Source organism: Hipposideros armiger, unplaced genomic scaffold (genome assembly GCF_001890085.2).
Source record: "Hipposideros armiger isolate ML-2016 unplaced genomic scaffold, ASM189008v1 scaffold_414, whole genome shotgun sequence".
Lineage (NCBI taxonomy): Eukaryota > Metazoa > Chordata > Mammalia > Chiroptera > Hipposideridae > Hipposideros > Hipposideros armiger.
In genome coordinates this window covers 1235156-1255995 of record NW_017731764.1, presented here as the reverse complement: position 1 = coordinate 1255995, position 20840 = coordinate 1235156, and the positions used below count along the sequence as shown (strand labels likewise).

The 20840-nt window shown below is 39.7% G+C and overlaps 1 protein-coding gene across 3 annotated transcripts in view; it reads left to right on the top strand.

Annotated features, from left to right (window-relative positions):
• Window positions 1-20840, top strand: part of LOC109394181 (src kinase-associated phosphoprotein 2-like) — a 72123-nt gene that overhangs the window by 37491 nt on the left and 13792 nt on the right. Inside the window, exons 1-5 of one of the 3 annotated variants that reach the window (XM_019664041.1) lie at window positions 8177-8234; window positions 11064-11250; window positions 12706-13138; window positions 17894-18029; window positions 20012-20392. In XM_019664041.1, the coding sequence (XP_019519586.1) occupies window positions 13060-13138; window positions 17894-18029; window positions 20012-20087 (291 nt within the window). In that variant the 5' untranslated portion in view covers window positions 8177-8234; window positions 11064-11250; window positions 12706-13059 and the 3' untranslated portion in view covers window positions 20088-20392. Of the gene's footprint in view, window positions 1-8176; window positions 8235-10924; window positions 11251-12705; window positions 13139-17893; window positions 18030-20011; window positions 20393-20840 lie in introns of those variants that run through there. The other 2 variants (XM_019664040.1, XR_002126403.1) reach the window with 2 other exon arrangements.

Genomic DNA, 20840 nt, shown 5'->3' with positions numbered 1-20840 from the left:
CTGGGGAAGTGTTATAAAGAATGACACTGGCAGGAGACTAGGAAATCAGTCTAAGACTAGAGCCATGTAGGTAGGGCCGCAGTGTCTAGCACAACAGCTGGCAGAAGGTACAGACACATTCAGAAAGCATTGGCTGAAAGAAGGGAGGGAGAGTGTGGTAAGGGGAGAGAAATCCTTAAAACTGAGAATGTTAATCCAGGAGAGGCAGGGTTTGGCAAAGGTCCTAGACGCAGCCTCTTAGGCTGTGAGCACAGAAGGAGGGAGAGCCAGTAGTAAGTGCCTGGCTCTCGACAGCAGTCAGCCTCTACCCACAGGCTGTGGGAGACTCTCAGGCCAAGCGTAACCAGAGGCAAGTACTGAATCCTCTCAATCTCTGAGTAAGGGGTAGAAAGCATTAACTCTTTTGCTGCATTAATTGATTTCAAGTTTTGTTTTTTTCAAAATTGTCAGAAATCCACAAAAAGTTGATATTTTGACTATATTATGCATTTAATAATAACAATTTGAGTTGCTTTGTATGTAAATGACATTATTTTTATGTATCAAAATTTCCTATTGTTACTCATTCTTGAAAAACACAAAAATATAGAAAAATGTACATTTGCTTTCCTAAACTTTCATTCTGAAAATTTTCTTTTTTTTTATTTGTTTATTTATTTTTTATTGTTGGTTTCAGGTGTACAGAACAATGCAATAGTTATCTTTTTCACCCTTCGCACAGAAACAATCCCCCTCCCCGATCTACTGCCCTCCCACCCCTGATATCATACTTATCTATTACAATTCCATTGACTCCATTCCCACACTCTACTCCACATCCCGTGACTATATGTATATATAATTATAGTTGACACACAATATTATTCAACATCAGCTTCAGAAATACAGTGTGGTGGTCAGATCTCTACACCGACTATGAAGTGGTCTCCCTAACAAGACATGAGTCCATCTGACCCCCTAAAAAATTATTTACAACATTATTGATTATATTCCCCAGACTGTCTTTTTCTATCCCTGAGGCCATATCGTAGTCACCAATTTGTATTGTCTCATCCCTTCCCTCTTTCTGGAAATTTTCATCCACAGCCAGCAGATGGAAATATTCATTCAGATATATCCTACCATCGTGGCAAAACAAGCTCTGTCGCTTGAACAACAAGAATCCAGGCACAGGAGCCAACCACACAGGGTCATCACAACTCCCTTTTAGGATAAGACAGTGAAGGGAGAGATCCCAGAGGGGGAGGAGATAAACACCGTGCCTGCATCCTTCCATGAACACATTAAGATAACTAAAGTATAGAACAATCAACCTGGAGAATCATCTGCAGTTTAGCTGAACACAAGTCCTACAACTAAAAATATAAAGAAGCCACATCATGACTGGTAGGAGGGATGGAGACACAGGCTGCAAACCTCCGTGTGGTAGTTGAGAATAGAGGGATATCTCGGCTACAGAGGATACCCCCAGAGGGGTGAAGGACCCCCAGCTCCCACACCAGTCTCCCCACCCCGGAGTACTGGTATTGAGAAGAGGAGCCCCTCAATACCTGGCTGTGAAAACAGTGGGGGATTCCGACCATTTGGGTATGAAGGAAGGCTGCAGGAAACCCAGGCATCCTCTTAAACAACCCGTGCACAGACTCACTCGCTCACAGGCACTCACCTTGGGCTCCAGCAGAGGGAAGGTGACTTGGGGAGCCTCAGAGACATATGGGGGGCAGACTGAGGAGTGTGACTTCAGGGGGAGGACTGAAAACCAGTAGCTACTTTCCCTGTGTGGGATCCTTCTCCCATGCAGCTGGCAGGCAGGCACCATCTTTTCTATGTTGAGCCCACCCCCACAGGCCAAATCTGAATCTGATTAACCTGGTGAGCTCTGCTGCTCCGCCCTGCTGATTCAGCTGGGACCCTGCCCCACCCAACTCACCCATCTCTGAAGGCACTTTCTCCATGAGCAGTCAGCCCATCACACATTACACTCTTTCTAGAAAACCATCAAAGTTAAAGGGCCCCGGGTGGGTGGCAACTGACCTCAATGTGCTCTGAGACTTTTGCTGAGTAGTTCCAGGCTCAGCACTGGCACCAAACTAGAGTCTACATTAACCTGGTGACCATAATTCTTCTCATTCTAGTGGTTCCCTTGAGACCCCACCATAACCCAACTCACATACAACACAAGGCTTTATCAGTGGCTGAGACTTAAAGGAGTTGGCAGCTGGCAGCAGGCCTCCAGGTGTCCTGGCTTTTTGTGGAGTTACCCCAGGCCTGGAACTGGTGGCAACTGTCCTCACAAAGTAGCGTCTCCCCTGTGCCTCCAAGTTTAGCACAGGTGGTGAACAACTGTGGATCATTTTGTAGTTCCTATCAGGTAGCTCCCAGCCAATCATAGGCAGTGGCTGACCTGGGCCTGCACCGGAGCCCCTCTCAAGAGGCCCCCAACCAAGATACTTGGAGATTGGCTTCAGACCACTGCAGAGCACCACCCAATGAGCCCCACAAGTGGCACACACAAAGAGTGGTCTCAACAGACACCAGAACTCACTGGGGTGAATCCCACTCAGTGGGATAAACCTCCCACACAGCAGCCCATAAGCTGTGGATGTGGCCAAACCCCACAGCTAGTCAGCCTGAGGGTTAATCATATCCATGGATGTGCCAATAGCAATCAAGGCTCAACTATAACAGAAGGGCACCAACAACCCACACAAGGGACACTCCTAGACCACCCAGCTCAGGTGATCAGGGAGACTGTGCCACTAGGCCCCACAGGACACCTACTATATAAGGCCACCTGGTTAAGGCTGGGAGACATAGCAGTTCTACCTGATACATGGAAACAAAAACAGAAAGGCAGCCAAAATGAGGAAACAAAGAAATGCGTTCCAAATGAAAAAAATAGGAGAAAAGTCAAGAAAAAGAACTAAACAAAATGGAGTCAAGCAACCTACCAGAGACAGAGTTCAAAACAATTGTTATAAGGATGCTTAAGGAACTTAGTGAGAACTTAAATGAAGAAATAGCAAGCATAAAAATGGACTAATAAACCATAAGAAAGAGCCAATTAGAAGTGAAGAATACAATAACTGAAATGAAGAATGCACTAGAAGGAATCACCATCAGACTAGATGAAGCAGGGGATTGAATCAGTGATTTGGAAGACAAAGTAGGAGAAAACACCCAATCAGAACACCAAAAAGAAAAAGAATTAAAAAAAAAAACGAAAGTAGTTTAAGAACCTTCTGGGACAACATCAAGTATAACAACATTCACATCATAGAGGCACCAGCAGGAGAGAGAAAACCTATTTGAAAAAAGAATGAAAAACTTCCTAACCTGGTGAAGGAAATAACATATATAATAATCATGAGTAGTGTAGTAAGAGGCTCACAGTTCCTAGAGTCAAGGTTTCTGTTTAATCACAGGACAAACATAGCAAAGTCACTACAGTGAGAGAGCATTCTTGTATCGTTCCCTCCATGTTGCCTTTGCAGGCTTTGCTGCTTTCCGGATCCTATCAGCAAGGACATGGAGAGGGGCCATCTCATAGCTATCAAGGAGGGATGGTTGTCTGTCACCAGTGAAAGAGGAGTGCCTCCAAACTGCTGCCTGGAGATAAAGGTCTCTCAGCATCGTTAATAAGGCTCCAAGAAACACTCATCCTTCAATACTGTTTCAACCTGCTAGCTTTAAATATAACACTCTAGATGTATATTTCATGCTCCCTTTCATGTGGTGTGCTGCTTTAGGACATGCTTTTTTTCCCCTCTAAATTTATCTTGGCTCTGGTTTCCCTACTGAGAATTAGCTATTTTTCATGGCTAAAGAGGCCTTTTTAGTTGGTGGATTTTCATGACTACGCCTTCAGGTAAAATGAAACATGTTGGTATAGTGTCCCAAACTTTTCTCTTTTCTTAAACAAAGAGGCATACTAACACAATAAAAAAGTTTTCTAGCATGTTCAAACCAAAAATGTGACCAAAGCAAATAACTCAAAAACATCTGTAGGTAATTTGTTTTTAACCGAGAGCCCAAGTTGCAGACAGACACAGATGTCCTTGTCTGTATTTTTCTTTCTTTTTTTTTTTAAAGGTTTTATTGGGGAATTGGGGGAGGGGAACAGTGTTGGGGAGTCGGGGAAGGGGAACAGATAAGTTGCAGTCCTTTTTGTTCTTCAGTCTAGTTGTGGAGGACATCGCTTCACTGGCCTATGTTGGTATTATCATTGTGCTCTTCCCAGGTAAGGCAGATCAGTTGCCAGCCACTGGATAACTGCTCACTGTGGCTCTTGGCAGCTCACGCTGGCTGCTGGCAGCTCATGATAGCTTATGGGAGCCCACTGCAGCTTCACTGCAGCCTACGCTATCCCCAGCGACTCCCGGCAGCCCAGCTCCAGGGCCAGCTGTTGTTCACCATCTTAGCTGTGGAGGACGCAGCGTCACTGGCCCTCATGTGGGATCTGAACCGGGGCCCTGCTGCTCAGAGCTGGCATCCCAAGCAAACTCTTAACCAACGCGCCACTCGGCCGGCCCTGTATTTTTCTTTATAGAAATGATTTAATTTAGAAGTGATTCACTCTGGGTTGGTTTTTTGTCATTATTGTTTACTATTTTCCTTGGCTGAGCAATCTGACCTTTGAGATTACTGCTGTAGAAATCTTATTTCCATGATAGACAATGTCAACATTATGCTAGGCCATCTGGCATAAACAGCCCAATTGCCTTTATTTTCAGTCGATAGCTTCTGGACTGCACTGAACAATTCCTTGGTAAATCCCTTCAGCATCCCTGCTATTTTAATCAATCCTGCACATATGAAGCAGCTGGATGTCTGATTTGGCTCAGGTATACGGAAATGGAGCTAGAGCCTTTTCATGCCTTGGAAAGGAGACTATAAAGTAGTGGAGAAACCAGAGTCTTAAATCGTCATTGTTTCCAGTACCGACATAAGTGAGACCATTGGCAGAGCCAGAGGGAAGGAATGAAACAGAACTCATTTAAGAATTATTGTCACACTGAAGGACTGAGTTTTGCTTAAGGGAAGAGTGGAAAACCCCAAGGCCATGGCCGTAAAATAGAAAAAGGGTTTCAGTTGTTCTTTATCTCTTGAAAACATCTGACTGGGGACTGTGGAACCACAATCCAAGCAGCATTAGGATTAGACTGAATGGAGAACCTTTTCCAACCCCTGTATCTCCTCAACAGTGGAGCTTATATGTGCTTGGGCTGGAGAAATGAGAGAAAAAGAGTAAGGTGTGTAAGCACAGCTGCAAGGGCACCCACACCTCCTACTCAGGCGCTGTGTCCCTGGTTTTTATTGCAGCTGCTTTCAGGGTCACAGCAGGTTCACAATCATGGGCAATGAGGCAGCAGCTGAAAACAGTGAGAATGGAATCTGGGCTATGAGAGACCATATAAGAGACAGTAGCCTTCATTGTTTAATCTCGTCCATTCACCAATCATTCTTTCTTCTCACACAGCTGCCACTTGAGCAGAGGGGAAAGAGCCTCGTAAGTGACTTCAGGCAACGTTCTTGGTTGTGTGTCATATGCTATGCCATGGGTGTACTTCTTTGCATTCATCAACAGCAAAGGATGTGGGAGAACATGGTAGTTCCATGTGACCTTATAGGGCTGATTCTGACAGACCAATATATCGTCTTATCTGTATAATGGGCCCAAAGGAAAGCACATCCAGTGAGTATTTGCTCTCAGCAAATGAGCAGAAGAGAATAAAATCTCCAGGCTTTATTTATGTTTCCCCATTTTGTTTTGTCTATAGTTTAAGATGCTCCTGGGAAAATGGTATAAATAACTAGCCACCATTTATAGGCATACAAAGTCTTCATCATTATTACAGCAAATGAAAAAATAGTTTTCTGGCTTCTAATTGTCATAGCATTGGCCATATACAATTATTAGATGATATGCTACCTTTCTAATATTCACTATACAGATCAAAATTTCAGATCTGTCTCTACTCCAGGAAAGCTGATGGCTTCAGGAAATACTGTCTTCTAAAATGTTGAATATTACAGCCTCCAAGTGCTGATCCGGTGAGCCAGCAGTCACCCAAATTGCAGTAGCCCATGAAGGCAGACATGTGAGAGAAGCAGTGTGGAAGACAGAGCCAGAAGACCAGAGCTTACGTTCTATCTCTATGTAACCTAGAGGCTTCTCATTGAAATTCAATTTCTTCCACTAGAAAATAGGGGATAACATTAGCTTCCTACTTTATAGAACAGTTGTGAAGAATAAAAAAGAGTGTCCATGAAAATGTTTCATAAACTAAGATGTCATACAACTAGGAAATAATATTACCTTTAGATGAATATCTTTGTACCCATTAACCCATAAGTTGCAAGACATTTTTTGCATATGTGTGTATAGACACACATACACATATATGTAATTACGTGCACACATACACATTTATATATTTTTGAGCTGAGGGTCCATCCATAGTTTTCATCAACATCTCAAAGGAAGTCATGTTCTAAAATTGGTTAAGAACCTCTGCACTAAATGGGGTTTCACATCATCAGTCATTAGAAATATGCAAATTAAAACCACTAGGAGATGGGCCGGCCGAGTGGCGCAATGGTTAAGAACTGGCTTGGGATGCCAGAGGGCCCGAGTTTGGATCCCACATATGAGGGCCAGTGACACTGCCCTCTAAAAAAAAAAAAAAAACCACTAGAAGATACCACTACACACTCAGTAGGTTGGCTATTATCAAAAAGACAAGCAATACAGAGTATTGATGAAGGCATGGAAAATCTGGGATACTCATACACTTGCTGGTGGGAATGTAAAATGGTATAGTCAATTTGGAAAACAGTTCAGCAGTTTCTTATAAAATTAAAGATAAACTTACCATAAGGCCCAGCAATTTCACTCCTAGTAATCTACCAAAGAGAATGAAAACATATGTCTGCACAAAGACCTGTGCACAAATGTTCATAGCAGCATTATTCAAAACAGATCAAAACTGGAAAGAAAAATGACCATCACCTTGTGAAGGGATAAACTAAATGAGGCATATCCATATAATAGAATATAGCTCAGCAATAAAAAGGAATGAAATACTAATAAGTACTACAACATGAATGAAACTTGAAAACATTATACTAAGTACAAGAAGCCAGTCACAAAATGCCACATAGTGTATGATTCTACTCATAAGAAATGTCCAGAAAATGTCAAAGTTATAGGGTAGAACACAGATATGTGATTGCCTGTGATTGGAAGGGCAAGGGTAGCAAATGAATGCAAATTGGCTCAAAAAAATTTGGAGGTTGATGAAAAAGTTCTAAAACTAATTGTGGCAATGGTTTCACAACTCTATAAATTTATTAAAAATCACTAAATTGTACATGTACATGAGTGACTATGGTATGGAAATTATGCCTCAGTACAGCTGCTTCTAGAAAAGATATAAATAATGGACAGGATATTTTGAGCTATAACTGTAAAATAAATACAATTAAAATATCTGAAATGATTTAGTCTTGCATATATACCATGGTATTTTAAACTGTGAAGTGTTCTTTATTCTCTCAATGCTGCAATTTCATCATCTGTAAAATGGAAATAAAATTAACTATCTCATAAGCACTTGTGAAGATAAATCAGTTAGTATATATAAAGTATTTAGAAGAGGTTTTGACACACAGTAAGCATGAAATACCTGTTAGTTATAGACACTAACTAGAGAACATGTCACTACCAACCACATATATTTTGTAATATCAACTTCTTTTGATGTTCTTTTTTCTGCTAATAAAAATGGACATTAAAAACTAATGATACTTCCCTAAGTTGGTGTAAATAAAATGCATGTTAATAGAGGCTATTCAAAAAGGATGTGGGAAAATATCATCACTGAAAATCTGGAGTTTCATGGAGTATATTACGGAGAACATAATCTACAAAAATTCATTTTGGTTTTACTTTTATTTCAGAACAAGCAATCAATTCAAAAAACAAATAACTTTAGTCCCCGTTTTCTCTCTCATTTTCTCCTTTATCTGCTTGGTTGCGGTGACCATGCTGAACCTCTTCCTTATCAATTACAGGATGAAGGAAAATGCCTGCCTCTAGAGGTAATAAAATTAGATGGTGCAGAAGTTGGCATTGATAGCAGTTTGGGGAAACCATTTGTGTTTAAATGTGTGCCTCAGTCTGGAAATAGAACTTTTTGCCTCTGTGCAACCTCAAACCAAGAAATGAAAAGGTGATTCATTAATCTTTTATCTTACCAGTTTCAGCTTGCGTGGGGGAATGATTCTTCAACAGCAGTCTTATAAATTATTGGGATTGGAAGTAGGGTAGGGAACAGCGATTCCACAGCAGGACTTAATAAATTGCCTTTTCTTAGGTATGAGAAGTTTGGTTCTTCATTATTTCCCCAGTGTTTGTTTGTTTGTTTGTTTGTTTGTTTGTTTTAGCTGAGCCATCCTGCCACCTGTTGGCAGCTCAGCAGCAGCTCTGCTCCAGCCAGGACTTGAACCGTTGTTGCTCAGAGCTCACATTCTTGAACAAGCTCTTAACCAGCTGAGCCACTTGGCCAGTCCTCCCCCAGTTTTTTCTAACAGAATTTATAAACAACAGAAGCATCTTCTCCTAACTCATTTATTTTAGAACTCCACATTTTCTGAAAAAGCTTAATATGGTCATGGTTCACCTCTAGCTTCCACAAAAGTTACCAAATTTGTATATCTTAAGATAATTAGATAGATAGTCCCAGGTATAAAAATAATGTAGTAGGGTTACAATTTAACACTCGACAGTAATGTGAGCAACATAAATGATAATAATGTAGCTTTGTGGGGAGTGAATCCAGTTGACATTTTGTAAGCACTCAACCCAATTGGAGGGTAGACGTGTGTAAGCATTCCAAGTGCGTCATCTACAAACTTTAAGCATTCAGGGACTTAATGATCATTATTCAGTGTATCACCCTGAGGGAATGGAGATCATTGGTCAATCCGGTGAGTCAACTGAAAACTGTCATGTAAATACTGCTAATTTAGGGTAAGCAGTAGGATGGAGTAGAAGTGAGGGAGGCAACAACAAACAGCTACTGGATCAACTGTGTTTAATGTCAATGGCATATCTCTTTAGGAGAACTCAGACTCCACTCCAATGTTAAAGAGAGCCCTATGTCTGGAACTTCTTAGGTGAACCATATACCATCCCTATTTGTGGAATATTATGTATCAAGTGCATGTTGCTTTAAAGGACAAGCAGGGAAATACGATGATAGTGACTTGATTGTATTTTAATTCATGGATAAAATATTTATTGGGTAGCTAATATGTCCAAGTCACTGTTTTAAGGTCTCTATGGACTATTAGTATGATTAAGCATCAATTGTTTTTGTTGTTGTTTTTTATAAATATTTTTTTATTGTTAGTTTCAGGTGTACAGAACAATACAATAGTTACCCTTTTCACCCTCACAAAATAACAACCCCCCTCCCCCCATCCACTGCCCTCCCACCCCCGATATCATGCTTATCTATTACAATTCCATTGAATCCATTCCCGCACTCTACTCCATGTCCCGAGGTTATATGTATATATAATTATAGTTGACATACAGTATTATTCAACATCAGTTTCAGAAATACAATGCGGTGGTCAGGCCTCTACATCAACTATGAAGTGGACTCCCCAAAAGGACATTGGTCCATCTGGCCCCCTAAGAAATGCTTACAACATTATTGATTGTATTCCTCGGACTGTCTTTTTCTATCCCTGAGGCCATATTGCATTTACCAATTTGTATTGTCTCATCCCTTCCCCTCTCCTTCATCCCCACCCCCTCCCAACTAACAACCCTCAGTTCTTCCTCTGTGTCTCTGAGACTATCTCCATCCACTTCTCCCATCCATTCAGTTCCTTAGAATCCACGTATAAGTGAGATCATATAAATATTTTTTTCTTTATTCAGCAAATACTTTATGAGTGGCTTTTGCATTATGTGCTTTTTTGTTTATCTGGTTTTGTTGTCTGTTTTCTGTTTTGTTTGTTTTGTTTTAATTGGGGAACAGTGTGTTTCTCCAGGACCCATCAGATCCAGGTCAAGTAGTTGTTTCAATCTAGTTGTGGAGGGCGCATGTCAGTGGCCCATGTAGAGAATCAAACCGGCAACCTTGGTGTCATGAATAGTGCGCTCTAACTAACTGAGCTAACTAGCACCCTTAAGCACCAATTCTTGACTTCAGAAAAGCTCTGAGCCAAGAAGATAGGGCATTTATTCCAATATTTTTCATGCAAAATAGAAATTAAGAAGTGCTATAAGATTAGACCTCGTGGCATAGGAGTTAAGGGTATGGAGAGCAGGTCTCTGAGTGTGGGGATGAGGGAGGGGTTTATGAAGGGTGTGGTGTAGGACTGGATAAGTGTACAAGAGAAGAAATGGAACCGAGGAGGGCAGAGGGAATAAATCAAGCTTTGGAAGAAGAGCAAGCAGTGTGGCTAAATGGAAGTTACAGGGTTTAAAAGAAAATTTAAAAGGATTGGCAAGATGGGGTGGGGTGTATAGGCCTGTGCAAGGCTAAGGAGACAGGATTAGGAAAATTCAGTTAGCAAGTACAGGCCCTAATGGTGCACCACATGTGGCCACTACATCCAAGGTACGCTTGGGGCGGGGGCTCAGGACACTGGCTGTTTACCAGCCTTTCCATATTTTAATAGCCAGCGCCTTACGGTTAAGAAGCTAGTTGTTATCAGCCCGGCTGGCTGTTAATACATTCACACACCTTGGTAAAATACAAGGCGAATGTGTTGTCTCTTAGGCACTAATTAAACTATAGTAAAGGAGAAGAATAAGAATAATTTATTTTAACTATGCCTGGTGGGAGTGGGATTTTGCCAACTTGTAACATCAATTTTATAAGAATGTGTTGCCCTACAACCATGAACCGAGAGCAGTGAAATGTATCTGTGCCTCAGGACCGTTCTGTCTAACGGTGGGTTTCAGGGAGAACAGCGGGCCCCTCTGAAAGGCACTTCCCCAGCCCCCCAAGGACAGAGCCTCTCATTTTACTGTCTTTCAGGTGGCTTGAGGCAATGGACAAAGCAGCCCATCCTGTCCGCCAGCTAATGTGTTTCTGCTATTTATCTCCACCTTCGTTCTGCTTTTCTCCTCGGATGGGGAAAGGATCCAATTAGATGTCATGCAGTCCACCCTGGGACTTCTCAGATCTGCTCTACAAGCTGGGAAAGAGGATTTTAGGTCAACAGGTTTCCTGCTCAGATTCTATGGGGGAGTTTGCAATTCTGCTGTTCTTTTTTTTTTTTTTTTCAGGGGTTTGAATGACATTTCTCTCAGTGAGGTCAGTGGGGAATCACAAACTGGGGTGAAATTTCTGTTTCACACAGAGCAGTCCAGTAGTTTCCCATGAGGTTAAACCACTGCTGCTGTTTTCTCTTCACTCCCTAAGTACAAAATGTCAGGGCTGTCGTAGGACAGTGCTGTGGGCTGAGCAGCTTGCTGGAAAATGTGTCTTACGCTCCGAAACACAGGGCTTTATGCTCATATCTTTGTTCTGGAGACATGTTAGCCCACCTTTCATTGTTCCTGCCTGTTCACGATTCGTAGCCTTGAGCAATATAATTTTAAACTTAGATTTGACCTATACACTGATAGATAACGTCACATCAACAGCTAAATCATCACATTAGTCCCTAAGGCATTTGATACCTCTCTTTCTGAGCTAATGCTATGATGTGGGGTGGGGAATTACATTCATACCCAACTGTTTCATTTTTGTTATGGATATGATTTCTCATGAGATTATAGATTTCCTTTAAATGTGTTCATTCCCTCCCAAAAATGGCATACAAGATAACGGCATTTACTATCAATTATCTTCTGTACATATTTTGGCTCTTGTCTATTTGGGAAAATTTGGATTGTTTGAGCTTGAATAGACTGCCCCATGCCCTGTAACTGTCCTTTCAGAACAATCACTGGCATCATCATATGACAAGCAGCGGGACTTGTGTTTCCTTTTACCTGGAACACAATGCTCAATACACTCACCCATCTCTTCAATGCATCATCCTAATGAGCCTCAATATTTTTAAGAGGGATCTATTCCGCTAATGCAGTCAGAGTGTCTGCAGCAGAGTGAAAAGGGAACACCCAAGCTCCCAGCAGGCTCCCACTTCACAGCAAAGAATACAGCCAGCTCTGCATTCTGAACACTTTTTCACTGCCTTGTTAAAACTAAAGAGCAAAAATGAAGCCAAAGAAAGAAAAGATACTGGCTAGCACCCAGCCGGGCATTCTGATAAAGAGATGAAGCACTGTGCCCCCTGCCTCAGGTCAAGTTCCCAGGAAGAACTGCCTGTCGGCCTGTGGACCCAGGGCTGCCCTTCAGGGTAGAGGATCCTGATTTATCGTGGGCCTTCCACCACAGTGAGCGAGAGAGCCTGAGGCCCGGTCTGGCCTGGCGCATTTAACTTGTTCCATTGCACACAAGGGAGTTCTAGACAAAGTATGAACCAGGGGCTGCTATTAGTCACAGCAGGCCGACCAGGGATGGGGCTGGGAGGACAATTGCAATAGTGAGTGAAACAGCAAGTCAGGACCAGCCCTTACAGACAGCGCCATTAAAAACAGTCTTTGCTGAGGCGCCCATTTCCATTTCCTTCCTCTATATTACTGATGTTCTTTTGATTTCCCTACAATAGAATAAAAATCCAAAGAGGAAGGATGTCTATGGACATGAAAAGGAAGAAGTTCTCCATGGCCAATGGTTAAATTCAGGTTTTCTGGCTAGTTGTTCAAGTACGCAGATTGCCTTAGCAATAGAACCAGTTAAGGCAGTGGCTTCTCTGAAGTCACACAGCCTTGGTGCTGATATCACTGGCTCGGGGCATCTCTGACCATTGGCACAGGATGGCCCATCAGGTGACCCCTTTGTGCCACACCTGCAGAACCACATCTGGGAAGAGGTCACTCTGCACAACAGTAGCCTGCCGCCCCTGGCTATCAAGAGCCCAGAGTGGCTGGGCCTTCTGCACCAACTGGACCGAAGCACCGACATGTGGGTCCAACGCTGCTGCATTCTGAAAGATGGCTGCTTGTACTTCTACACTAGCATTCGCTCCACCCAGGCCTCAGGTATGGATGCAACTGTCACAGGAAATAATAGTAGCTACAGTAATAATAGCAATGACATCTTAGCTTTATGGAGCCTTTACCAAGTCTTATGCTCTGTGCTTTACCTAAATTAGTTCATTTATGCTCCAGAGAAAAGGCACTATTCTTATTATTCCCCTTTAACAGATAAGAAACCTGCCTGCAAAGTCTATGTCACTTGACATAGATCACATGTAGCAAACAATAAAACTGTTTTATTTACTCTGAACACAGTTGCGTAAACTCCAGAACTGGTCCTCTGAATCCCATACTTCTACTGCCTGGGAAAATGGAAAATAAACTCCTTTATTGTTTTGGTCGTTGATGACATTCAGAGTCAATGCTGATAGCTTCCTTGTGTAGTGGCTCCACCCTTTCCTCATAATATCTTTAATCTTCAATAAGTGAGTAACAAAAGAACGTTAATTGTCAATTTTCCCTGAGCAAGTTACTTAAATTCCTAAAACTAACTTTCTTCATTTATAAAATGGACACAGCTATCTATTTCACAGGACTATGATGAAGACCAAATGAGATAATCGCCAATAGAGTGACTTAAGCTCTACATATAAGGCTTTCTATGTAAAAAGCCCTATATACATATATATAAGTATATATAATATTTATTAATGTGTATATATTAAAAGCTATATGTACAAAATGAGTACATACACAATTTAATTTAATAATAAAATAATTGTGCCTGATTTCTGCAAGAAAGATTATTTAGCCTTCTTGTAATTTTTGATAAGAGATTATTGGTGTTTTATTTGCAGTTGGACTTTTTCCCAAATAAATAAATCCTTATATAACTAGCAATAGTGAACATTCTGCAATCTCAGACATTTAATTTCCTTTTATTAGCTTTAATGCTTAGGTTTAATTAGGCTAGATAGACATGCCAAATGGGAAGTGGGTATCTTGTGACAATTTTGACCTTCTTGGAAGGGTACAAAAGAAGTACAAAGCAAGCATCACACTACAGTCCGTTTCTCATCACTGGGTCAACAATCAACAATACAATGATTATCTTCCATTTAATCACACTTCCATTTTGAGAGGGTTACAACATGACCCAAAAAATGTCTTTCAACTATGAAACTAAGAGATAGAGAGATCGCTCTCTCTAAGCACTTACAAGACAGGTTGTTCCTATTCAACCCCAAATCCACAGCTTTAAGCACCTGATACCAGGATGGAAATGTATAAACAAAAGGTATAAACAAAACAAACCTCCAAAGCAGTCATTGATTGGGACTTTTATTATAAAAAGGGACTTTTATTGACTGGGACTTTTATTATAAAACATCATTACAAAAGTCTGAACCATTTTAATTACAAAATCAATGGAGCTCATTTTCAGGAGGCCGTTTCCATAGCTAGAAAAGAAATGGTTAGGATTGAATGTGCAGATTACTCCCAACTGAAACATTAAGAAAGGGCTTCCAAACCCCTGGGGCCAGAGACTGCTGCTCCAACAGCTTAAATAGTTGATAAGAGCCACTAGGTGGCTTCCCTTAACCTGAAAGGTGAGAGGAGGCCCTACTTAGCAAAGGCCTAGTTGTAGAGCTGCGAAACAGCTACTAATAAGTGACCTAAAAACAATATCAGCAAAAGCAGAGTTATCATTTAGTGAGTAAAGCTTTTGTACTGGTCATGCTAAGTGTTTTTACTTATCATTTCATTTAATTACTACAACAATTCTATAAGATAGGTTATTATCCCACCTACAAATTTGGAAATTGGTGTTTAGCAAGGTTAAATCATTTGCCCAAGTTCCCTTGGTAAGTACACGGTGAAGACAGCATTTGAACCCAGATAGCTGAGTTATACCAACAAAAAGAAAAAAAATAGACAAGTAGGGGAAGCTGGAAGGTTTGTTTATTATTCAGCTCTTATCATTTTGCACATCTGTTCAAAACCTCTGATGGTTTTTTGTTGCTTCGAGAGCACTGTAGGGCCTTATACTTTGTTCTGAAACCCTTCTTCTGGCTTTCTCTTCTACTCCTGGTGTTAAAGCATCCTGTATCCTACCCACACATGGCCACATGCTATTTGCTTAGCACGCCTCACTTCTTGGGCATGATTTATTTCTTGTAACAGTCACCTGAGATGCTGAGACAATACTGAGGACGACAAAGAGAAGGCAGGGAAAAAGTAACAGTGAAATGAGGGGAAAGAACAAAGCATGAGAAGCAACACGGCCCTGATTTTCTGTGAAAACCACATTAGATACTAATCCCACATTTTACTTTCAACCATGATAAATATGCCTCTATGTGCATTGTGGGAGTTGGAAAAATAGCCCCAGTCAATTCCCTGAAGCCTTTCCTTACTATCAGGGAAAGTGCTAGTACTTTAACAATATGTATGAATATTACTGGCTTGGCTATGCCGGCTCATGTTAAAAAGGCACTGTGTGAGTGCCCCAAAAGCCCTTTAGTCAAGTGCCTCTTCGTAGGCTTAAAGCCCATCATTCACCATATACTTGATTTTCTTTTCACTTTAATCTCTCTCCAGCAAAAGCTGGAAGTAACAAATTGTGACTTTTAACTATTGTTCTTGAATAAATCACATCAAGGTTTGTGAACACATCTCAAAAAGGTGTATTTTATATTACTGCAACAAGTGGAACACTAATGCTTGCATAGCTCTTGTGAGAAATCTCTCCAAAATAGTGCCAGCTTGCTGTTTACTGCTGCTACCTAGTAACCAAAAGAGCCCAGCCCAACAGGTCTCCTCAAATGAGGTAATGGGGTTATAATTGGATGTCTTCACTGCCAATCATTTCTCTCCTATAACTGGTTAGGAAACAGGTCAGAAAACCTTCCTGTTTATAGCAGACACATTTTGGACAATACCTTTTATCCATTCTCATAAAGAGTAGGGATAGGGGAGGGTATTCATATTTCTCATAGATGAGAAAAGGAAACCTCACAAACAGGAAGATGTCAAAAACCAGTGCAGCAACATATAAATGCTGTGTATTATAGTTTGGAGCAGAAAATTAAGACAGCAAAATAATCCTCTGATATGTCTAGGTATCCTACAGTCCTGAAACACCGAGCATATTACTTATTCCACTTCTAGTATATATACCCCCAAAACACGTATCTATGCAAAGACTTGTACACAAATCTTCACAACAGCATAATTCATAATAGACAGAAAAATTGAAGAAAACCCGATTGTCCGTCAACTAACAAGTGGATAAATAAAATGCAGTATATCCATACAATGGAATATCATTTGACAATAAAAAGGAATAAAGCACTGACACACAATACAACCTGGATGAACCTTAAAAATATCATGCTAAGTGAGAGAAGCCAGTCACAAAAGGCCACATATTGTATAATGAACTACACAACTCCATAAATGCACTAAAAATCATTGATAGTTCACTTTAAATGGTGGGTTTTATCATGTGTAAATTATGTCTCAATAACATTCATATATATACAAAAAAAGAAGCACACTCTGATTTTGGTAAACACACTTTACTGGGGCCTGTTTGAGACAAAAAAAATCTAACCATTTTTAAAATTAATGTTTTCCTAGAAGTTAGTTCTAAAATTGACTCTTCTGAAATAAAAATTTTAAAAGAATTTAATATTATATCTAAATGCCCCTATACAATAAACAAGTTTTTTCCCTAATTTTTTAAGTCCAAGAGCCACTCATTCTGTTTATAAAGAAAAATATATGACTTTCTGAGAATGAACTTCGGTACCAAGTTACCAAAAGGAAAACAAAAGTCAGCCATATTCAAAAAGACCAAATTTTCCCTTCACGGCTCCTTATTAATACATGGGCATGAAATAGTTATCATGTAGAGCAGCAAAAATCCAAGCTGTATTTTGTGTTTTTGTTAGTACAATGCACTAAAGTGGCTCTGATGTGGAGGTGCGGCATATGAACAAGAGTTAGCAAAGAGAGAGAGGTTTAACCGTCTAATCAGCGCTGCTAATGATGTTACCCTAAGTCTCTGCATGAGATTCAGGTTACCTCAGAACATCAAGACACCATAAAAAACACACAAGAGTTTTGATTTTTCAGCCCCTTCTCCTAGACTGATATCTTCCTCTCAATCCTTAAATAATAAAAACAAAGTTCAGGCCAAGCAATATATAAACACTAACATACATTCAAAGGACCATGGGAATAAAATACCAATCATTTATTCTCATTTTAATTCAAGTTGGCTCCCCTCAAATCACCCTGAGGGTTCATATGTTAAATGTGCTTTGCATATGCCCAAAGACAGTAAGAATCAATGTTGCTTGTAGAAACCGCTGGCATTTTTCACTATTCTTCAGGAAGGATGCCCTAATGGTTTTCTCAGCCAATATTATCAAATTTTCCTCTAATGTGATATTGCAGGTGTCACTCTTTGATACCGAAAAATGTACTTCAAAATGTGTCCCCCAGGTACAGAAGCTAGTTTAGGCCCACAGTAACCCAAAGCTAAATAATGAACATGTAGTGAGAAGATGGCAAAAATAAAAAGCAGGAAATCCAAACTTTATTACCAGTCTTGCCATTAATCATTAATGGATGACCTTAAAATCCTTACTCTTTTGGCGCTTCAGTTTCTTTATCTGTAAGATGGGACAGCTAGACTAGAGATTCCTTCAGAAGCAATTTTTTTTTCTTGACACCTTTTCAAACTCCTTTTCTCCACCTTAACTCTTTTCTCTGTTCTCCTCACCTGTTTTTTTCTTTCACCTTCTGTAGGTGGCCTATATCTGCAAGGATATAGGGTGAATGAGCAGACCCTTAGCTTCAAGCAGTCAGTAATTGAACTCAAACCTCCATCTGAAGAGTTCAAGTCTTTCTATTTCTGTGCAGAAAATAAAAGAGAAAACGAACGGTAAGTCAAGGTCTGCCTATTTCTTCATCAGTCCTGACGAGAGACTTCTTAGCAAAGCACTATTTTTATTTTCTAACATTAACTCCACATCTTCAATTAAACTTCTCCCTTTCGTTGCATAGTTTCTTAGTTAATATTCCCCATTTTTTTTCTTTCAAAGCATACAAGAGGACTCTTCTAGAAGTATTTTTCAAATGGAAAAGGAGTTCACAATTTTTCCCAAGGCTGACTCAGGCTTCAACATAAAGAAAAATAAAAAAATTAAAAAAATCTACTAACACCATAACCTATAATGTTATAATTTATTAATTCACAGATTTACTGTTTCATCTCTTTTCACATAAATGTCTATCTGAATTTGGTTAGTCGTTTTTGTTTGTCATAAGCCATTGAAAGGCTTAGGACTTATCCATCTAATTCAGTATGTTCAGGATCCAACTTGGCATGTACAAAAGGGCACTTGCTTCATAATGATTCTGGAGGAAAAATATCAGTAAAGTTTACAAAGATGAAATCATGGGGCAGACGAAGTGCTGTCTGGTACCTACTAGTATCTCCTACATCTCTCAAGTCCCCCTGTTCTAACTCCAGTCCTCAAGACAGCCAGTGCCCTCCAACTGCTTGGTGACCATCCCTCACCTCATATGGATACCTTCTCCCAACTGTCTACGTAAAAAGGATCTAATAAAAAAATTTACAGAAATTTATTAAAACAGAGGATATGGTAAAATTTCCAGCGACATTTGCAAGAACTAGATACACTGTTTTAACCCAAAGAAATAAAATTCCAAAAGTAGAATTTCAGAATCTTCGGCAAGTAACCATTTGGGGAAAGGAAAAGGAATCTGTCTAGGCCTTTTCCCATTACGTAAGCCTTGCCTGTTCCACTCACGACTAAGGATGAGCTAGAATGAAAGGATAATGAATACAGAATTGTTAGATATTGTGCCAAGATCTTCTTCCTTGGGCTTGTGCTATATAATCTGGGCAGCAGATTAAGACTGTTCCCTTGAAGGTGAAGCTCCAACTGGCATCTTAGAAAAGGGGTCAGTGAAATAATAGCGTTCACGCCTATCTGATAAAATCCACTGGATTCTCTAAGAGAGGAGGATAGTTGGATCAGTGGGACTCACTGCCAAAGCCATGAGTGAGTATTATTAATAGGAAACAATATTGAGTCATTAAAGAAATATTTCAAAACATTAGAGCAAGAGTTTCACACAGGTGGTTCAGGGAACCCTGGTTTCACAAGATACCCCCCTCACAAAAAATAGTTAAGCAAGTTTAGGAAATGATACAAATCATATTTCCCTCTCAGAGTATCACAAAGAACATTAACTTATTAATGTTTCTGAGATACCATGATGGAAAAAATCCTGGGGTTGGGGGGGGAATCCTGGTTAACTCTCCATAACTCCCGTTATCTAAGTTTATCTGACCCAGACCATTTAAAAAAACAATAATAACACCTATGAACCACCATTAGAATAAATCATATATGGGCACATTTCAAAAAACATCATCCAAGAAAATGAAAGGAAAAAAGAGGAGAAGAAAATAGAGTTAACTGGTGAGTTCACTATGGTTTCCAGAATTTAACAGAGAAATATTTTGCCCTATGGCAATATTTGATTACTATATGTTCAATCAACTAAACTTTAAATTTAAATAGAAACAGTAAAACATTGTTAATATTTTTTAAAATGCTTTAGCTTCGTTATTCACTATTTACAAACACCCTCTTCTGATCCTCTTATTTACATTAACATAGTTTTACTTCATAGCAATAATTGCATACTTCTCATTTGGTGGTTTACCTTTTTGTTCAATCCAAACCCTAAGGAGTATTGTTTACCTTATTAATTTAAAACTAAATAACCAAGAGAAATAATTAGAAAATAAATTAAAAGATTTTGTAACATTTCACCTCCCTAGAGTTCAACAATTTTTTAATGATGTGTCCTGCACTGTTATTTCTGCAGCTGGATTACAGCTCTGAAAATGTCTATCAAAAAATGGCTTCCTTTGCATCAAGCTATTCAAGACTTCATGAATTGACCTCTAGAGGAGACCAGAATGTAAAAGATACCCTAATCTTAAGAGAAAGGGTCCACAAAATCATCATCAGCTACTTGTAGGAAGAGACTAAAGCATTTATCATTATATACTCGTAGCTTTTCAAATGGATGTTTCTTTAATATATTAAAACTTTGTGATAAGACTATAATTTTGTTTTTGAAACAAAACACCAAAATCAAATGTGACATTCAGATAATATAACTTATATCATCATCATTAATACTCCCCCCAAGTTTTCCCCCCTTAGGCTGCACATGTAAGCATCAAAATATAGTATGCCTCATACCCCTATCTTTTGAAAGCATAAAAGTAATAAAAGTTGATTTATTGTATTTTCTCTTTTTTGTTCCTTGCTAAATGTTTCACTCTATGCTTCAGTTATAAGCTTCTTAAAATGCCTACAGGCCATGATGTGAGAAGGTGATATTTGGGAAAATTAAGATCATGGAAATGAAATAGCTTCAATGATGACTAAATAATTCAGCTAAACAACGTCCTGTCTGTTAGGTTATATTACAGTCAACTGGCCCAAGTGCCTCCCAGAACTTCCCAGATGAAAGAAAATAATAAGAAATATTATTATAAAAATAAAACAGGAAAGAATTAGACTAAATTTAGGGGAGAAAATTTGAAGACATGGGTTTTATTATTACCTGAATATCTATAATACTGCAAGGGGAAAACACAAAATAAATCAAGAATTTCCTGCTCTTGATCTTGAAAGTAAAATTG